The sequence below is a fragment of the Lutra lutra genome, chromosome 1 (assembly GCF_902655055.1).
Source record: "Lutra lutra chromosome 1, mLutLut1.2, whole genome shotgun sequence".
Classification (NCBI taxonomy): domain Eukaryota; kingdom Metazoa; phylum Chordata; class Mammalia; order Carnivora; family Mustelidae; genus Lutra; species Lutra lutra.
Genome location: NC_062278.1, coordinates 154,348,832 through 154,364,806, shown reverse-complemented (window position 1 = coordinate 154,364,806; position 15,975 = coordinate 154,348,832). Strand labels below are relative to the sequence as shown.

General features: G+C 47.4%; 1 protein-coding gene across 2 annotated transcripts; it reads right to left on the bottom strand.

Moving 5' to 3' along the window:
- Positions 1 to 1,307: 1,307 nt before the first annotated feature.
- On the bottom strand, positions 1,308 to 15,717 carry CX3CR1 (C-X3-C motif chemokine receptor 1). 2 transcript variants are annotated; one of them, XM_047740076.1, is made up of 2 exons: positions 15,634 to 15,717; positions 1,308 to 4,140 (listed from the first exon to the last, which is right to left on the bottom strand). In XM_047740076.1, exon 2 carries the CDS (start codon positions 4,129 to 4,131, stop codon positions 3,061 to 3,063), a length of 1,071 nt encoding a protein of 356 aa, XP_047596032.1. In that variant the 5' UTR covers positions 4,132 to 4,140; positions 15,634 to 15,717; the 3' UTR covers positions 1,308 to 3,060. The 2 variants fall into 2 exon arrangements, with proteins under 2 accessions (XP_047596032.1, XP_047596021.1); XM_047740065.1 differs by having other exon boundaries at positions 15,568 to 15,692.
- Positions 15,718 to 15,975: the final 258 nt, after the last annotated feature.

Genomic DNA, 15,975 nt, shown 5'->3' with positions numbered 1-15,975 from the left:
TACAATTTTGTGATTCTGGGACTAAGAGTCCCAGAGGCAAGAGCAAGATAGTATGCATTTCTTTGCTGGGAAAGTTTCAACTGAAGAAGAGGGAGGAGGAGGAGGAGGAGAAGAAGGAGAAGAAAAAAGAGGAGAAGGAGGAGGACGAGGAGAAGGAGAAGGAGGAGAAGAGGGAAATATCCAAAAGTTGTCACCACCATTTATTTGATCTGGCTTTGCCAGGCCTGCATGGTGAGCATTGTGAAGGCAATCTTATTAAATCCTCCAATAATCCTAGGTGGTAGGCACTACTTTTGTTCTTATTTTTCAAATGAGGAAACTGAGCCTCAGAGGTGTCAAGTAACTGCCCAAGGTCACAGAGTTAATATGTTGGGACACAATCACAGATCTCTCTCTCTGCCTTTGGAGTCCATTTCCCTCTGCTTTTGGGAAGCCTGGAACTCAGAAGCAGTAGTGGGTCTGATCCAGCTGTGTTCTTAGGACCAACTGTCTTTTCCAAATGTGCCTTCCTTTATTTAGCCACCAGCATCATTGCTATTTAGGGTTTTTCAATGAACTTCCCTATTTCCTCCTTACTTTGTCTTATTCAGCAAAATGACTGAGTGAATGTTTCTTATGATACAAATTTAATTTCCATTTAGAAATGAAAGCACTTATCTCTCTACTTTTATTTTTTCAAGCCCAAAGAATTTTTCCCTCTTTTCTTGGGAGTCCAGAAATAAGCTAAAATTTATTTAAAATCTTATGATTCAACAGTTGCAATGAGGTTCAAGTGATAATGGAACAAACTTGTGGATAGCCTGAAGAGAATGTGCCCCTCTGTTAGTTGTTTGAGCCAATGTTCCAGAAGAGTCTTCCCACCCATTCTGCTCCTAATGCCTTTCAGTATTCACACACTTTTCTTACATCCTAAGATCCCAATGCTCTCATTCACCTCCTTTACATATGCCATTCACTGAGCCTAGAATGCCATCCCCTCCATTGCCAGGAGAGCTCCTTCCCCTTAAAGACTCAGGTCTGACTGCTCCTCTGTGACCAATTAACGCAAAGTATATTTATTTGTTTACTTCTCTGTTCTGCACCTGAATGTTAAATCAAGGCAGGCAGAGGCCTTACTCATCTTTGGAACCACTCTGGATCTGAGCCCACGTAATGCATATAATATATGCACAATAATGATTTCATAATAATTTTGTGTGTATGTGTCCAAAGCGAAACATTTCCTGTGCCTTCGTCCCAGTGACCCCCATGATGAATAATCTATCCAAAGGAAATCATTGAAGAGGAGAAAGGGAATTACACAGATAGAAGTGCTGTAATATGTATTTGTTAAATATGGGAAACAAGATTATCAAAGGATAATGGTGAGTAAATTACAGTACGTGATCTTGATGGAACATAATTCATTCTCTCATTTAAACCAACTTACTGACTTTGCCAAGAGGGTGTCAGAAATACAGCAATGAGTCATTTGCCTTCAATGAGTACACAACCTGGCAGAGCCTTCTAAAGCCATCATTACAAAACTATACAGAAACGGAACTATTTGTGGCCTAATGTTAAGAGAAAAATAGCAGATTACAAAACAGTCTGTACATGATGCTTTCAACTCTAAACATGTGAAAGTGTGAACAAGTTCTGGGTGGACAAATGAAGGTATTGCATGCTTAGGTTATAGGTGACATTCTCTTCAGCATTACAATTGTTTTTCAAGCTCTAAAGTATTAGACCAACCCAGATGTCTACAGAAAAGGGGAGAAAGCTGCTCCTGGGACCCTGGCTCTCCAGGTTGGCAGTGGCATGAATGATGGGGATTCTCTCCAGATGGGAAGGGGCTTGCCACAAGGCAATTGGAAAGGCACATTCAAGGCAGTCTGGAGTGCTGGGTCAGGGAGGACCATCAATTTATATATCCAGGACTGTCCATTGAGTGCCACTGTAGGAACCAGCCTCCTCTGTATCTGAGCTCCCTCGAATAACACAGCCAAGTCTCTGCCAACATTGCCCCTTAAGCAGTGTGGCCAGATAGCGGGGAAAGCTGAAGTCTGGGAACCAGATAAGAGGAATGGGATCTGCAAGAATTGGTGGCTGGCTCCTCATGCTGGGAAGGATGCTCCCTATGTGAAAAGTACCCCATCTCCATTCTGTAGATGAGGAAGCTGAAGCTGGGCTGTCTTCAAGCTACTCAGTGCGCCAAGTGTTGAGCTGGGATTGGAAGCCATCCCTTCTTAGTTTGGGCCAGGGTTCTTTCTATTTATCTTCCTGGGCCTGGAAGCAGGTGATGATGCATATGGCTGGATGGAAGAGACCTGGCTGGCTGAGAGGAGGGATTCTTTCAGAAAGAGGAAGAAATGGGAAATCTGTTGGTGGGACTGCATGATGGAGGATCTCAAATTTGATGCAGTAGGCACTGGGCAACCATTGTAAGTTTGGGGGCATGATAGAAAGGGGTTTCAGGGAGAGGAGGTTGGCAATATGTGTTGGCTGGTGTGATCAGTGAGGAGGTTGGCTCAGACACATAGGTTGATGGGCAGCTCTTGTTCTATCAGATCAAAAAAGCACCTAGCCCTCCAGCTTCTTGGAACTATGTCTCCCTGCACTTTTAACCATGAGACTGGAATGGAAGCTGCCATCTTATCTATTCTCCCCCCATGGATACAATCTGGTCTGGGGATGGACATCTGATTCAAACTTGGCCAATGAAAGCCCTTCCCTGGGAATTTTAACCTTGGGACCAGAAAGGGACGGGTCTCAGTGTCTCATTATTGGCTAAGCTGTGTCACCACTCAGAGATCTGAGAGCCAGAGAGAGGAAATTCTTACTGGACTCAAGCCCTAGTTTCTACTTTGAGGGCACATTCACTCTCTTGCACAAGCCACCTTATGAATAATACTCCCCACCTCCTTTTTCATTAAGTTACTCTGAGTTAAATTTTTATCATTTGTAAACAAAAAGGCCTGGCATTTGCAGTTAGGGACATTCTTACATTCTCAAACATGCTTTGGGGTTGTTTGGGGGCATTCAGTTCATCAAGAGATAAGGCTTTGGGTATTCATTCTTTCAGAGAAGGATGGACCCATCTCCGTCACTGGTGTGGTAAGTAAAATTGCTGCTCAAAATGCTTTCCCGCCTGCTCGTTTGTGATTCGGTCGGGGAGAAACTGATGTGGACAGGATGGCCACACAGGACAGCCAGACATTTCCGATATAAGTGGTTAAGGTATCTTCTGAACTTCTCTCCAGCAAATGCGTAGATAAATGGATTGAGGCAACAGTGGATAAACGCAATTGTCTCAGTCACACTGAGGGCCAACCTCAGATCCCTCTTCATGTCACAACTGGGAAAGAAGTTATAGAGATTAAGAGTCTCTAAGAAAATCATGATATTGTAGGGTGTCCAGAAGAGGAAAAACATGATGACCACCAGAAAGATCAGTTTGATGGCTTTGGCTTTCTTGTGGTTCTTACAGGAAAACAGTGTCCGCATGATTCTGAAGTAACAGTAACTCATAATGAGCAGGGGGAGCAAGAAGCCAAGCAAATTTGCCTCCACATTGCGGAGCACAGGCCAGAGATCCTGCAGGACCTCAGGGTAGTCACCGAGGCATTCATTTTCTCTTTGTTTTGTGAACATGAATTGAGGTGCTGCTACCAAGATGGCTGCCGCCCAGACACCTAGGCTGATAGTGACGCCATGCTGCACGGTCCGGTTGTGCATGGAGTTGGCCGCTAGGACAATTGCCAGGTACCTATCAATGCTGATGACAGTGATAAAGAATATGCCTCCAAAAAAGCCAATGAAGAAGAAGGCGGTGGTGAGTTTGCACACAGCATTGTGAAGGCCTTGTTCACTTATTAGGTAGTGAGTCCAGAAGGGTAAGGTGGCTACAAAGAGCAGATCAGACAAGGCCAGGTTCAGGAGGTAAATGTCAGTGATACTCTTGGGCTTCTGGCTATTGGTGAGGGCAAACACCACCAGCAAATTCCCCAGCAGGCCGAAGGCAAAGACAAGGGAGTAGAGTATGGACAGGAAGACAGTCCCAAAGGCCACGACGTCCCCCATATCACAGGCTTCAGCATACTCATCGTACTCAAAGTCTTCCAAAATTGATTCAGGGGAGTGTGTGGGCATGGTGAGGGCCTGGATCAGAAAGGAAAACAAGTAACAGCATTAATTCTCAGAGAAGCAAAGTTGGGATTTTGTCTGGTCCCACACATAAGCAGACTGGAATAAACAAATAATGGTTGGATGCCTAATGAATAACACTTCCCCATGTCACACATGTCATCTTGTTTAATCTCCACAACGGACTCTTGATGGAGGCTGCAATAGATTTCTCTGACAGAAGAGGAAATCAGGTCTCTGAGAGATTCAGAGACTTGCCCAGACCTACACAGTAAATGGCTCAGCTAGCATTTGAATCTAGACTTTTTGAAGCTTGAGACAGATCTTTTCTCCTTTGATTTTCAAACAACTATCCAGAAGGTTGACCAGTGTGTGGATAACGGGAGAGAGGACTATGGGTATGGCTAAGAGGGAGTGAGATGGTAGAGGGTACAGCCATAATTCCCATGTCTAGTCCAAAGTTCCCTGAAACAATTCTCCACCTCCTCTACCCTCTGGATCCCAATTTCTCCTGCAGGAGACAGACTGAAGAGAGAGGTGTCAGGCACTCTTCAGACACACAGAGCTCTGAGCAGACCTGTACCCAGAAGCCCCTCATCTTTGTTTTTGAGAGATCTTTCTCTTCCTCTTCCTCTTGGAATCAACAGTTCCTTCTCTTCCTTAAGGGATAAGACACAGAGTTGTACACTCTAGAGTGACCACCTGTTCTCGGTTTGCCCTGGACTTTCCTGATTTTAGCACCAAAAGTTGGAAACCCTTCAGTTCTAAGCAGACAGCCATGGATGACCATCCCACAAATTCAAATGAAGAGGAGTGTCGCTACTGCCTTCATAGGGCCTCTGCTGTTATGAAAGGACTGCCTGATCCTGTATGGACCTGTTGCACTGGGTCCAGGTGGCTAATTCACCCCATAATTACCAGCCCTGCACTCACTGTGGCCTAGTGATTCATAAGAATTTTGTTCTTTCAGGACAAAAATTAAAAGAGAAGACATTTCTGCACAGATTGAGAAGTAACACTTGTCCCCTTCTCTCTTCAGCTCTTCAGCCAGGACTCACTTGTCACTCCAGAGGCTACAAGGGCAACCCTTTCACTCTAGCCCACTGGGGCCTCCTCCTCTTTCTTGTGATGTTTGTATGTTCAGTATGTTCAGAGCATACCTCCTGGTTGTCACTGCCTCCCTCCCCACCACAACTAAAAACAAAGTTCACACCTCTTTAACCAAGGGAGTTTCCACACCCCACTGCATCCTTTTCATAGTGGTTTTACCAAGACTGTGTCTCTGCCAAGGTGAGTGTCCACCCTCCCAGCCAGGGCTTTGCTTCTCCCTTCCCAGCCTCTGCTTTGTGTTCTGGCCCATCTCTTCATCGTCCCCAGAGTCTTCCAGGAAGAAGTGGGTTAAGCCTTTCTGACCTGGGCGTCTCAGGCTGGGATGGAGTTCTCAACCCCCAGGGAGGGTGTATGCTTTCTTTGTCTTAAGCTGCAATGCCCTTTTCTCAGAGATGAAACCCTGGCTGTGACCTTATCCAATAATATTTAGTTTACATAAAATGGCTGATGTACTGCCCCTTTTGAGATACACAATGTCAGTTTCAAGCTGAGATATGGGGAGACGGGGAAATTCCTACTCCATGCAGGTGGCTTATGGTAGCGGCACATCTTCCCAGACACACAGCTTTGTAAGAGTGGAAATTGTCAAGCCCTCGGGGATCATAAGTTCAGGAACCTAGAGCTACCATCCTCTTCCTCCTCCTATTTTCCCCAGTAAAAGAGCTGGCACAGTTGGCCTTGAAAGGAGGCCAAGGATAAGGAAGATTGTGTGGTATCTCAGTGCTCAGTGCTCAGGACTGTGCTCAGTCCTGTGGCTCAGGAACATTGTGCTGGTGCATTGGATTGATTTTGCCAAATCTGCATGACATAGGTTTAATTTCCACTCTGGGCACCATGCCTCATACACAGGGACATCCTCTAAATCTTCCAGCATGTGTCCCTGGGTCACTGAGGAGGGAGAACAGACAGGTGGGCAGACTCGGGTCTCCTGAGGCTGAATCTCATGTCTGTTTCTCCAGCCAAGTGACCTTGGGTGAACTTGGAACCTCTGAGTCTGATGTTCCTTATCTGCAAGACTGCAACTCATTCTCATGTCTGTGCTCAGTGCTGTTCTGAGGAGCGCACCTGGCATGGTGTGTTACATATAGCAGGCACTTAATAAATGCAATTGGCAAGGAAGCAGAAGCACTTTAGACCTTTGCAATCATCCAGGTTTCCTGTGAACTCTTGTATTATTGCTCACTCCCACCCTAGGTATTGGTCTGTAAAATTGGTTTTATTTTTTTTCCTGAAATAAAAAATATTTTCTTTTCAGCTTTTTTGGGGGGTATGGGGGAGGAAGGGAGTAAAGAATACTTTTACTGTTTTCACTCAGCTGTCAGGTTCATTGCTAAACACATATTACTTATTTTGGGAAAAAATTCATTAATTGACTTGAAATTTTAAAAAATAAACATACACAAAAATATAATGAGTTATATGAAAAATTAAAATAAATAAACAAGCAAATAGTTGAATATGATAACCAGCACATAGTGCATGCTCAATAAATGGTAGCCAACACGTAACAGTATACTTACCTCTACTTTATGGGTAAGTAGATGCACTCACTCAGAGAGGGTGAGTAACTTGCTCAATGCCACACAGCTCTCATGTGGCAGGGCTGCCATTTGGGCCCACATGTGGCCAGCCTATCTGCCCTGCCTGCTTGTGACTGGGAGTTCCTGAGGGAGGAACAGGATCTTCTTCAGCTCTGCAGATTAGTGTTCGACAGAGAGGGAGAGGCCTAGCACCAAGCAAATGCTACAGGAATATTTGCAGGAGGCTAAATACTGTCTCCTAAACTTTCATTCCCGATTGCTCTGTGGGAGGAATAGTGACAGTGGCCTTTTGATTGTCTAGTTCCCAGAGGTGCCCACAGGGCTCCTGAGTGTCCTTTCTGATCCTGGGCCAGGGACCCTTGTTTGAACTCCTGGTGCTTAGTGGACGCCTAGTGTGTTGAATAAAGGAATGAGTGAGTGAGCAAATGAATGAATAGAAGACATAGAGAAGCAGAAGTCACTTTGGCCACACTGCAGAGCCCTTGGAGACAAGCGCAGACCCACCAGCTCTCCAGGGTCAGAAATCACAGCTGCCCGTGACAAAACGCTCTTCCGTGCCAGGGTCAGGGCCCAGCTCTGCCTCACTGCGTGGCTGGGGGTGGCCCAGGCTTCTATGCAGTCTGAGCCCTCCACCAGTTTGAACCCAGCTTTGCTGGTTGAGAAGCCCAGAGCATGCGAGGGCACCATTTACAACAGAAACCTGATGTCCAGGAAGGACGTCACTGAATTATTCCACTGAACTTGACAGACTGATCAAGAGAAGGACCTTTTTAGGAAGGGTAGGCCTGAGCTTGGTGGTCCTCTTATTATTCCTGGATCCTCTGAGATGTCCCACGACTGGGAGACAAGCCTAATGATGGGGCCTCCTGGCAGCAAACGGGAGCAGGGCCAGTCCTTGACAGTGGGCTTCTGGGCAGGCTGAACAGCCACCAGGGATCTGATTGGCTGGACACAGGCATGTGTCCCTGAGGACAGCAGGAACCAAGTGCAGGGATCCAAGGAGATAAGCCTTCTTTGCAAGGCCTCCTCAGCCGGGTCTCCTACATATGGGGCTGTGAGAGGAGAGATGCGTGCGGGACAAGCTAAATGGTGTTGAATTGCAGGAGTCTGAGTTGAGCCCAGATGCAGAGCTCTGTGCACACGTGTGTTTCATACTCCAGCAGAAACGACCCTGCTCTGTCAACTTGCTTGCTTGCCTCTGTCTCCGCTCCTTCTCTGCTTCCTCCAGCCCACTTCCTTTTCTCAGGTCTGCTCGTTTATTTTTCAACTGTTTTTGGGTCATCATTTACCCATTGTTTCCAATCAGCTTCCTTGTTCTCTACTTCCCCTTTCATTTATGTGGCCTGCATTCACTTTCCTCTTCTGTTCCACATCCTTTTCAGGCTGCTTCCCCCATCTTTTGGCTTCACATTCTGCTTACACTCTGCTAGACCCCGTGCATCTTTTCTTGTTTTGTGTTGGTTGGCTTTTCCTCCTTTGCTCTCTGCTTACGGCTTTTTAGAACCCTGAGTGAAGACCAGGTTTGAGGTTCTGTTGGTTTCTAACGCCAAGAAAAGTTTTTCCTTTGCAAAGGAAATTAGAGGATGGTAAAGATTGCTCAAGCCCTGACTCCAACCTTCTCCATGGGGGTGACACCATGCTGAGAATGTTCCAGAGCCTGAAGCTATCCTTGGCAAGCCCAGTGTGGAAGGGAAGGAGGCTGCCATTCTTGGACACCCCAAGTGCCCCGCTCTGTACACAAGACCCTATTTCTTTCCCTCAACAGCCCTCCATGAGAATGGTTGCCCTTCCTGTATGACAGAACCAACAGCAGCTAGGAGAGTTTGGGACACTCGTCCGAGGAGCAACCGAGCCTGTATTTCAGCCCACATGAGCCTCTCCACAGAGCCACGCTCCAGGCACGACACCAGGCTCTTCCTCTTGGAGCAGAAGCCTGAAGCTTATTGCGGACCACTTCTCTAGATCTGGACTGGAGAAATAGTAGACTCAGTCCCCACAGGAAAGAAGAGGACCCGTGATGCCAGCCTGAACACTTGTGCTGGGTTTCTCCCCTCTGGACTCACAACCCCCAGGGCTGACCCTGGGGGGAAAGGCAGGTAATTGGGAGATGAAGGGGGGAGATAGTCACCTCTCCAGCCATGACTAGGGGATCCTCACTGCCAGACCCCCAGAAGATAGCTCTCATCAATGCTGGCAAAGAAAATTGGAATCCTTTTCTCCAGAGAAGAGGCTGAAAGCTGTAGGGCTGGCTAACATTCTGCCTTCAACTATATGGTGACGCATACCCTTCTCATGATGAGCGCTGAGTAATGAACACAATTGTTGAATCACTATCTGGTACACCAGACACTCATACAACATTGCGTGGTAACCATAGTGGAATTAAAATAAAAAGTTAACAAGAAACAGGGCAGGGTGATGCTGTTCTGAGCCATGTGCTTCACAGGGGCCCCACATCCCACTGACGGCTCAGAGACCTTGGGCAGCTCACTCTGACTCTGCCTCAGTTTCCTCATAGGTAACATGAAAGCATCAGACCAGACTGTCCCTAAGGGCCCAGCCAGCTCTGGCACGCTTACATTTTCAACAAGAACCAAACAGAAGGAAATAGTCTCCAAGCACAACACAAGTCCTGTGTCAGTGAGAGCATGGCCTAGCGTCAAGGGAAGTGACTGCTCATGAACATGAAACTTCTGGGTTCACAGCCTGCCAGCATCCAGGGGGTTTCTGTTCGGAGACGAGAGTTGGGGCAGTTGACTCTGGTCCCAACAATTCTTGAGCTTTGCCTTGTCCTAGATAGGAGGCTTTTGGGTCTGAGCCCAAGCCCACAATCCCCGCTGTTTGGGCGCGGGAGTCTTACCAGGTCCTGACAGTTTTCCCATGTATAAGGACAGCTAACTTTCTGAGGCACCCTGTGGGATGCAGGGAGAGGTGAGGAGGAGAAGGGAAAGGAGAGGCAGGTTCAGGGGCCCCGAATTGCACACAGAGGAGCTCTAAAGGGCCATTTACACCTAGGAGCCCCTCCCCTGTGCAAGTGACCCGAGTGGCTCTCTCTGCGTCAGCAAGCAGCCCACCTGAGACAACGTGGCCTCACCCACCCACTAGTGTTTGCACCCGCCAAACGGACACCCCAAGTCAAGACCAGCAGTGGGAGAAAACAGCCCTGAGGCTGCTCCGTGAGCCAGCCCCTCACCCAAGCCGCCATGGGTCTGGGTTTGATACCCTCTCTTATGTATCTTAACCATATGCTTGTATAAGGACAAATAAAAATTGGGCACCTGGGTGGCTCAGTGGGTTAAAGCCTCTGCCTTTGGCTCAGATCATGATCCCGGGGTCCTGGGATCGAGCCCCACATCGGGCTCTCTGCTCAGTGGGGAGCCTGCTTCCTCCTCTCTCTCTGCCTGCCTCTCTGCCTACTTTTGATCTCTGTCTGTCAAATAAATAAATAAAATCTTTTTTGAAAAAAAGGACAAATAAAAATAATACCTAAGAGGCCTACTTCTCCTCCTTGAAAGTAAAGGAAGGGATTCTTCTTTGCCTCCTCCTTCCGATGCTTACTTTAGAAAACTTGTCACTGGAAGTACATTCTCCTCTCTCTGAAATGTGGGTTTGTGTCCTTTTGAAAATGTGATCACCTCTTTTGTCAGCTTTATGACCCAGGAATCTTTCTCAAGGACCTGGGGGCCCTCTCTCCGAAAAGCAAACATCAAGAATTAGGGCCCATGGGGCTGGCTCAGTCCCTTAAGCGGCTGACTTCAGCTCAGGTCATGATCTCGGGGGCCCTGGGTTTGAGCTCCATGTCGGGTTCCCTGCTCAGTGGGGAATCTGCTTCTCCCTCTCCCCTCCCCTTGCTTGTGCTCTCTCTCTCTCTCTCTCTCTCTCAAATAAATAAAATCTTAAAAAAAAAAAAAAGAATTAGTGCTCCTGTCACCCAGTTTCTGTGGAAGGGTAGGAGACTAACTGGAGTAGGTGCTTTGCTCCAAGTTGCAAAGATACTTCTTATCATAAAGATATGAGTCTATTTCTTCTCCGGATGAAGCTAGTCAGCTAGCATAGATGGTCATCCCAGTTCCCATGGTAAAGTTAGGATGACTGTGTGTGACTGTCGAGTTCTCTCATGTGAGGACTAGGTATGTGTCTCTCATGTTATAGATTGTATCTGCTTGGCTGTACAAAAAGGTGAGATTTTTTTTTTTTTTTTTACCCCATCTCTGCAATCTCTTAGCAGATTGCCTGAGATGTGCACCACATTCTGGCTTCATACCTCATTAATAATAAAAGTGTTTTCCTTCTCTATTATCTCTGTGAGAGTCTTTTCTGGATTGGAGATCTTATTTTTAATTTTATTTCCCCAACACTAGGCACTGTGCTCCATTTGGTGGAGGTAAGAATGGCTAAGATACAGTCTCCAAGTTGCTGATAATGTGTAGTAGCAGAATATAAGAAAAGTTAGGGGAAACCGAAGGATTGGATCATTTCAGCTGAATCTTAAAGCTGGGGGGATCTTCCAGATAGACAAATGTGGTGGTGGGAAGCAGGGGTGGGGGTATTGAAGCCAAAGGCACTGAGAGTCTGAACACAGGGACGTATCCCAGGACCAGGGCTCCGCAAAGGGAGTGTGAGGGAATATACTAGAAACAGACAGAAGTGAGGATGGTGGGATTAGAAGCAGCCGGTATGCTCCTGGAGTCTTCACAGAAGTCAAGTTTAGTCTGTGTGGAGGGTTCAGGAAAAGATGCAGAGAAATGACTGAGAAGGCAGAAGAGAGGTGAACAGAGGGTCCTCAGATTCCACGCTAAGAAACTGTAAGAAAATTATAAGACTTTGAAAGAGGGGGGAAATTACTGCCCTGTGCTAGTGCCCTGGCTAGAACACCCTTCAGAGCTACCTCCTCCTTTCATTGTTTGGCCAATACACAGCTCTGTAAGTTTGGGAGACTGATAGCAATGCGATGATCTTGTTTGCAGAAATAGAAACTGTCTGGTGGAAACGTGCCTGATAACTACCTGCGGTTAGGTACCAGTTTTGCCTGTGTCTGTACATTTCTAGAAGTTTCACGTCCATGCTGGGGTCTGCTTATTGGGGTCTGCTCATTGCCATTGCTGAATAGGCAGGCACCGTGTGAACGTTCCACGGTCATCTCCTCCACTGTCGACGCACCCCTGGGTAGCCTCCAGCGTGGAGCTGCTGTGGACAGCACCGTCATGAACATTTGTACATGTGCATCTACATCTCCACAGCATGGGATGCATTTTTAAAATGCAGATCCAAAAGCAGACCTACTGTGTGAATCCATGCCTCTGACGGTCAAAAACAGGCAATGATAATGCATATTGTTTAGGGATGCGTATCTAGGTGGTAGAAGTCTAAGGATGGGAGGGCAGTCAGGAAGGGACATAAGGGAAGCTGCTGGGGGCCAGCCTGGGTCTCTCCTGTAGCCTGGTTGGTGGTTCGGTGGGAAGTTGATTTATAAGGTGTTAACCTGCACACTGTTCTTTGAGTGTGCTGTATTTTCATAGTGAGCATAGGTTTAAGGAAAAGGACAAAGAGGGCCTGCAAATTTTTTTTTTTTTTTATATTTAAAGATGGGTGCCTGGGTGGCTCAGTCAGTTGATTTTGGCTCAGGTCATGATCTTGGGGTTGTGAGACTGAGACCCACGTCAGGCTCTGCTCTTAGTGCGGAGTCTCTCGCTCTCAAATAAAAATAAGTAAGTAAGTAAATAAATAAATAAAGTCCTTGGGGCGCCTGGGTGGCTCAGTGGGTTAAGCCTCTGCCTTCAGCTCAGGTCATGATTTCAGGGTCCTGAGATCAAGCCCCGCATCGGGCTCTCTGCTCAGTGGGGAGCCTGCTTCCCCCTCTCTCTCTGCCTGCCTCTCTGCCTGCTTGTGATCTCTGTCTGTCAAATAAATGGATAAAATCTTTAAAAATAAATAAATAAAATCTTTAAAAATATATATTTATAGAGATGTGCTATAGGTTTTCCTCCCTGCAAAGATACATAACCCAGTAGAGTTGCTCTTTGGCCAGATCAGAGGAGGGGTGGTTGAGGCCCGACTGTGGCACCCCCTGGGATAACCAGGGCATTCTGAGTCTCCACTGAGGGCAGAGAGGATCAGGACTCAGCTGGAAGCCCCAGCCTTGGCGCTGCTGGGCAGCCGGTAAGGCAAGTCCTGGGAATCCCTGGACTGTGCTGCTGGGAATCTGAGCAAGTTCCCGGAAAAGCCAGCAGAGACCTGGCCTTGTGCCACTGTGGGCTCTACCTCCTCATAACAGTGACCCGTTGTGGGATAGCAGGAGATCCCGTCCCTGTCCAGCTCCACCGCTGTGGGTGCTGACTCTGGCCATCTTTAAAGGGGAAATCTTGGGGCCTGAGTAAAACAGGGGTAGCCAAGGACTCTGTTCCAGGTCAGAGGTCAAGCCGGGGATGGGGTAGCTGAATGTCCCAGACCCTGAGAAGGGAGGTCTTTGAGGCCAGGACCATACCTGATATTGCTGCCTTTCCACAGCCCGGTCAGGGTGGGAATGAGGGGTCTCCTGGAAGGGGGTGGGGTAGGGAATGGAAGCTGGTTCTGACCTGGCTGGGGTCTGGCATACCCCTTCTCCCTGCCCCTCACAACCTCATTTGAACGTCATTAGCAGTCTTAAGGTGCACAAACCTGATCTTCAGCTTCCCACAATGACAACACATATTGTTTACTGAGCACCAAATATGGCCAGACAGTGTGGTCAGAACTGTACACACCTTGTCCTTAATACTCACAGATACAACACCTATACCCATCACTTGGCTTCAGCGATGATCAACTCATGGCCAGTATTCATGTTAAAGCAGTACCTGAGGCTTAGCAAGGCAAGGGCAGAGCCAGAGCTTCATTATAAGCCAAGCTGCCTCTCCCACCCACAGAGAGAGTGACAATTGTGGAGCCTGGCTTCGGGGATGGTCGGCATGTGGCTGACACGCAGTTGGAGCTCCCTTCTGGGGGTATGAGCAAGACCCACATCCTGCCCAGCTCTTGAAACGTGTGAAATGAAGCCAAGCTAAGAGGCAAGCAAAGGGTGTAAATCCAAACCTGTGCACGTACACATGAACACGCGCACATGCACACACTCACACAGGGGTGCCCAGTTGTCACCTGGCTCCTCTTACAGAGCCCAGTCCCCTCCCAGGCACTCCCAGGCATGGGCTGAGCTGCCCCTATGCAACCCTGGAAGCCCGCAGAAGCTTCGTGGGCTTTCTTTCTTTCTTTCCTTTTGTCCTTTCTTTTTTTCCCCCTTCCTTCTTTCTCTTTTTCTTCCTTCCTTCCTTTTTTTTTCTTTTCCTTCCTTCCTTCCTTCCTTCCTTCCTTCCTTCCTTCCTTCCTTCCTTCCTTCCTTCCTTTTCTTTCTTTCTCTTCTGATTCTATTTATTTATTTGAGAGAGAAGAGAGAGAGCACACTGAGCAGGGGCAGGAACAGATGGGGAGGGAGAGGGACAAGCAGACTGCACTGAGTTTGGAGCCCAACGCTAGGCTGGATCTCAGCATCCTGAGATATGACCTGGGTCCAAACCAAGAGTCAGAGGCTCAAGCGACTGAGCCCTGGGTGGGGAGGCATCAGGGGAAACTTTCTAGTCTGTCTCTCACACAGTCCAGTCTTCTTTTCTCCTTTAGGTTCAACTTTTCTACCGTGAGTTTTCTACCTGAAGTATTTGAAAAAGAAAAAACCTTTTGGGGGGAGGGGAAATCCTAAAACTCCCTGGCCTTTCTCTGAGTGCAGCTGAGAACCTACGGAGCAGAGACCGCAGAATCTGTGAGGCTGAGATGGCCAAATAAAGGTCAAGCAAGGAGAAATGACAGGTCTCATCAGTCCTCGCCTGGGACCTCCATGTAGTTCCTCCTCTGGTGTACCCATGAGTGCACACCATTTCTGAGCATGTGTCTGCTCAGAATCCCTGGGACTGTTTTCCCACAACACAAACCCTCGGAGCCCGAGTCCTCACAATGATTATAACAGCATATATTAATAGTGAACATCGAATTTGTGTTGGCAATTTATTCATTAAAATAGTTGTCATTGTAAATGCAATAGGTGCTCTTTATAAAAAGTGTAGGTGGCACCCAAAAAACCCCAACAACAACAACAAAGGGAAAAAGAGAAACAACACAGAAGCAAACGATCTACCATCCAACGTCCCAGAATCAAACACAGCTGGCTTTCACCCGTTCCCGTGCAATTGCTCTGCATGTTTTTATATTTATATCAAGTGTAATTATATTTATATGTAAGATGGAAGTGCTATATTAAACATTTTTTATTATAAAAATTTCAAACATACACAAAAGCAGAGAGCACCCCCGGGCACGCCCCACACAGCTCCAATTAGCAGCTCATGGTCACGATTTCATCTATTCCCCACTTCGTGCTCTGCTAGATTATTTCAAAATAAATCCAGGTGTCGTACCATTTCACCCACGAACAGGTAAGTGTGAGTCTCCAAAAGGATAAGAACTCTTTTTAAACAAAATAATAACTTTGTTGGTATTTCTCACTTTAAGAAGTTACAAAATCCTCACTCTCACCTATATCCAATTTTAAATGATGCTTCTTTCAGGTAATACCTAACCATGAGCAGTTCTCCATGCCCCTAACATGTAATCACCGATGTTTCTAAAGGTATTTTGCATCGAAAAATCACCGATGGTCTCATTACCCGCTGCCTGCCACTCCTCAAGCCCCTTGGACATTAGGCTGCAACAGCTTTGGGAAAACGGTCTCTCTTAGCGTGGAAAGCAAACCAGCATCCATACCCACCATGACCTCTGGCCACCATGCCCCGCCCCGCGAGCCCATAGGTGCTGGCAAGTTTTCTGTTCCTACCTGCGCAGGGCCTGGGAAGGAAACCTCCAGACGTGACAATCAACCACTCGATCCCAAGGTCCCTGCCTCTGTCACAGAGTATTTCCTTTTCCCTCCCTCTGAGGGCATCTTTATTTGCAAAGTTAGCCAATAGTAGCGGTTTCCTGTGAGGTAGACTATCTTCAGATGTTGCCGCAGGCAGGCTCAGAACCTCCCAGGCTGAAGGCCAGCTGATGGCAGGAGGGTTTAAACTCACAAGCCTGGAGGACAGAGCTGGAGGCAGACCCACCAGGCAAGCAACAATGTGGAGGCTGTGTTATTTGCCCTCTTTGGGGGAGGGCAGAGAATAGTGCAGTTCTCAGG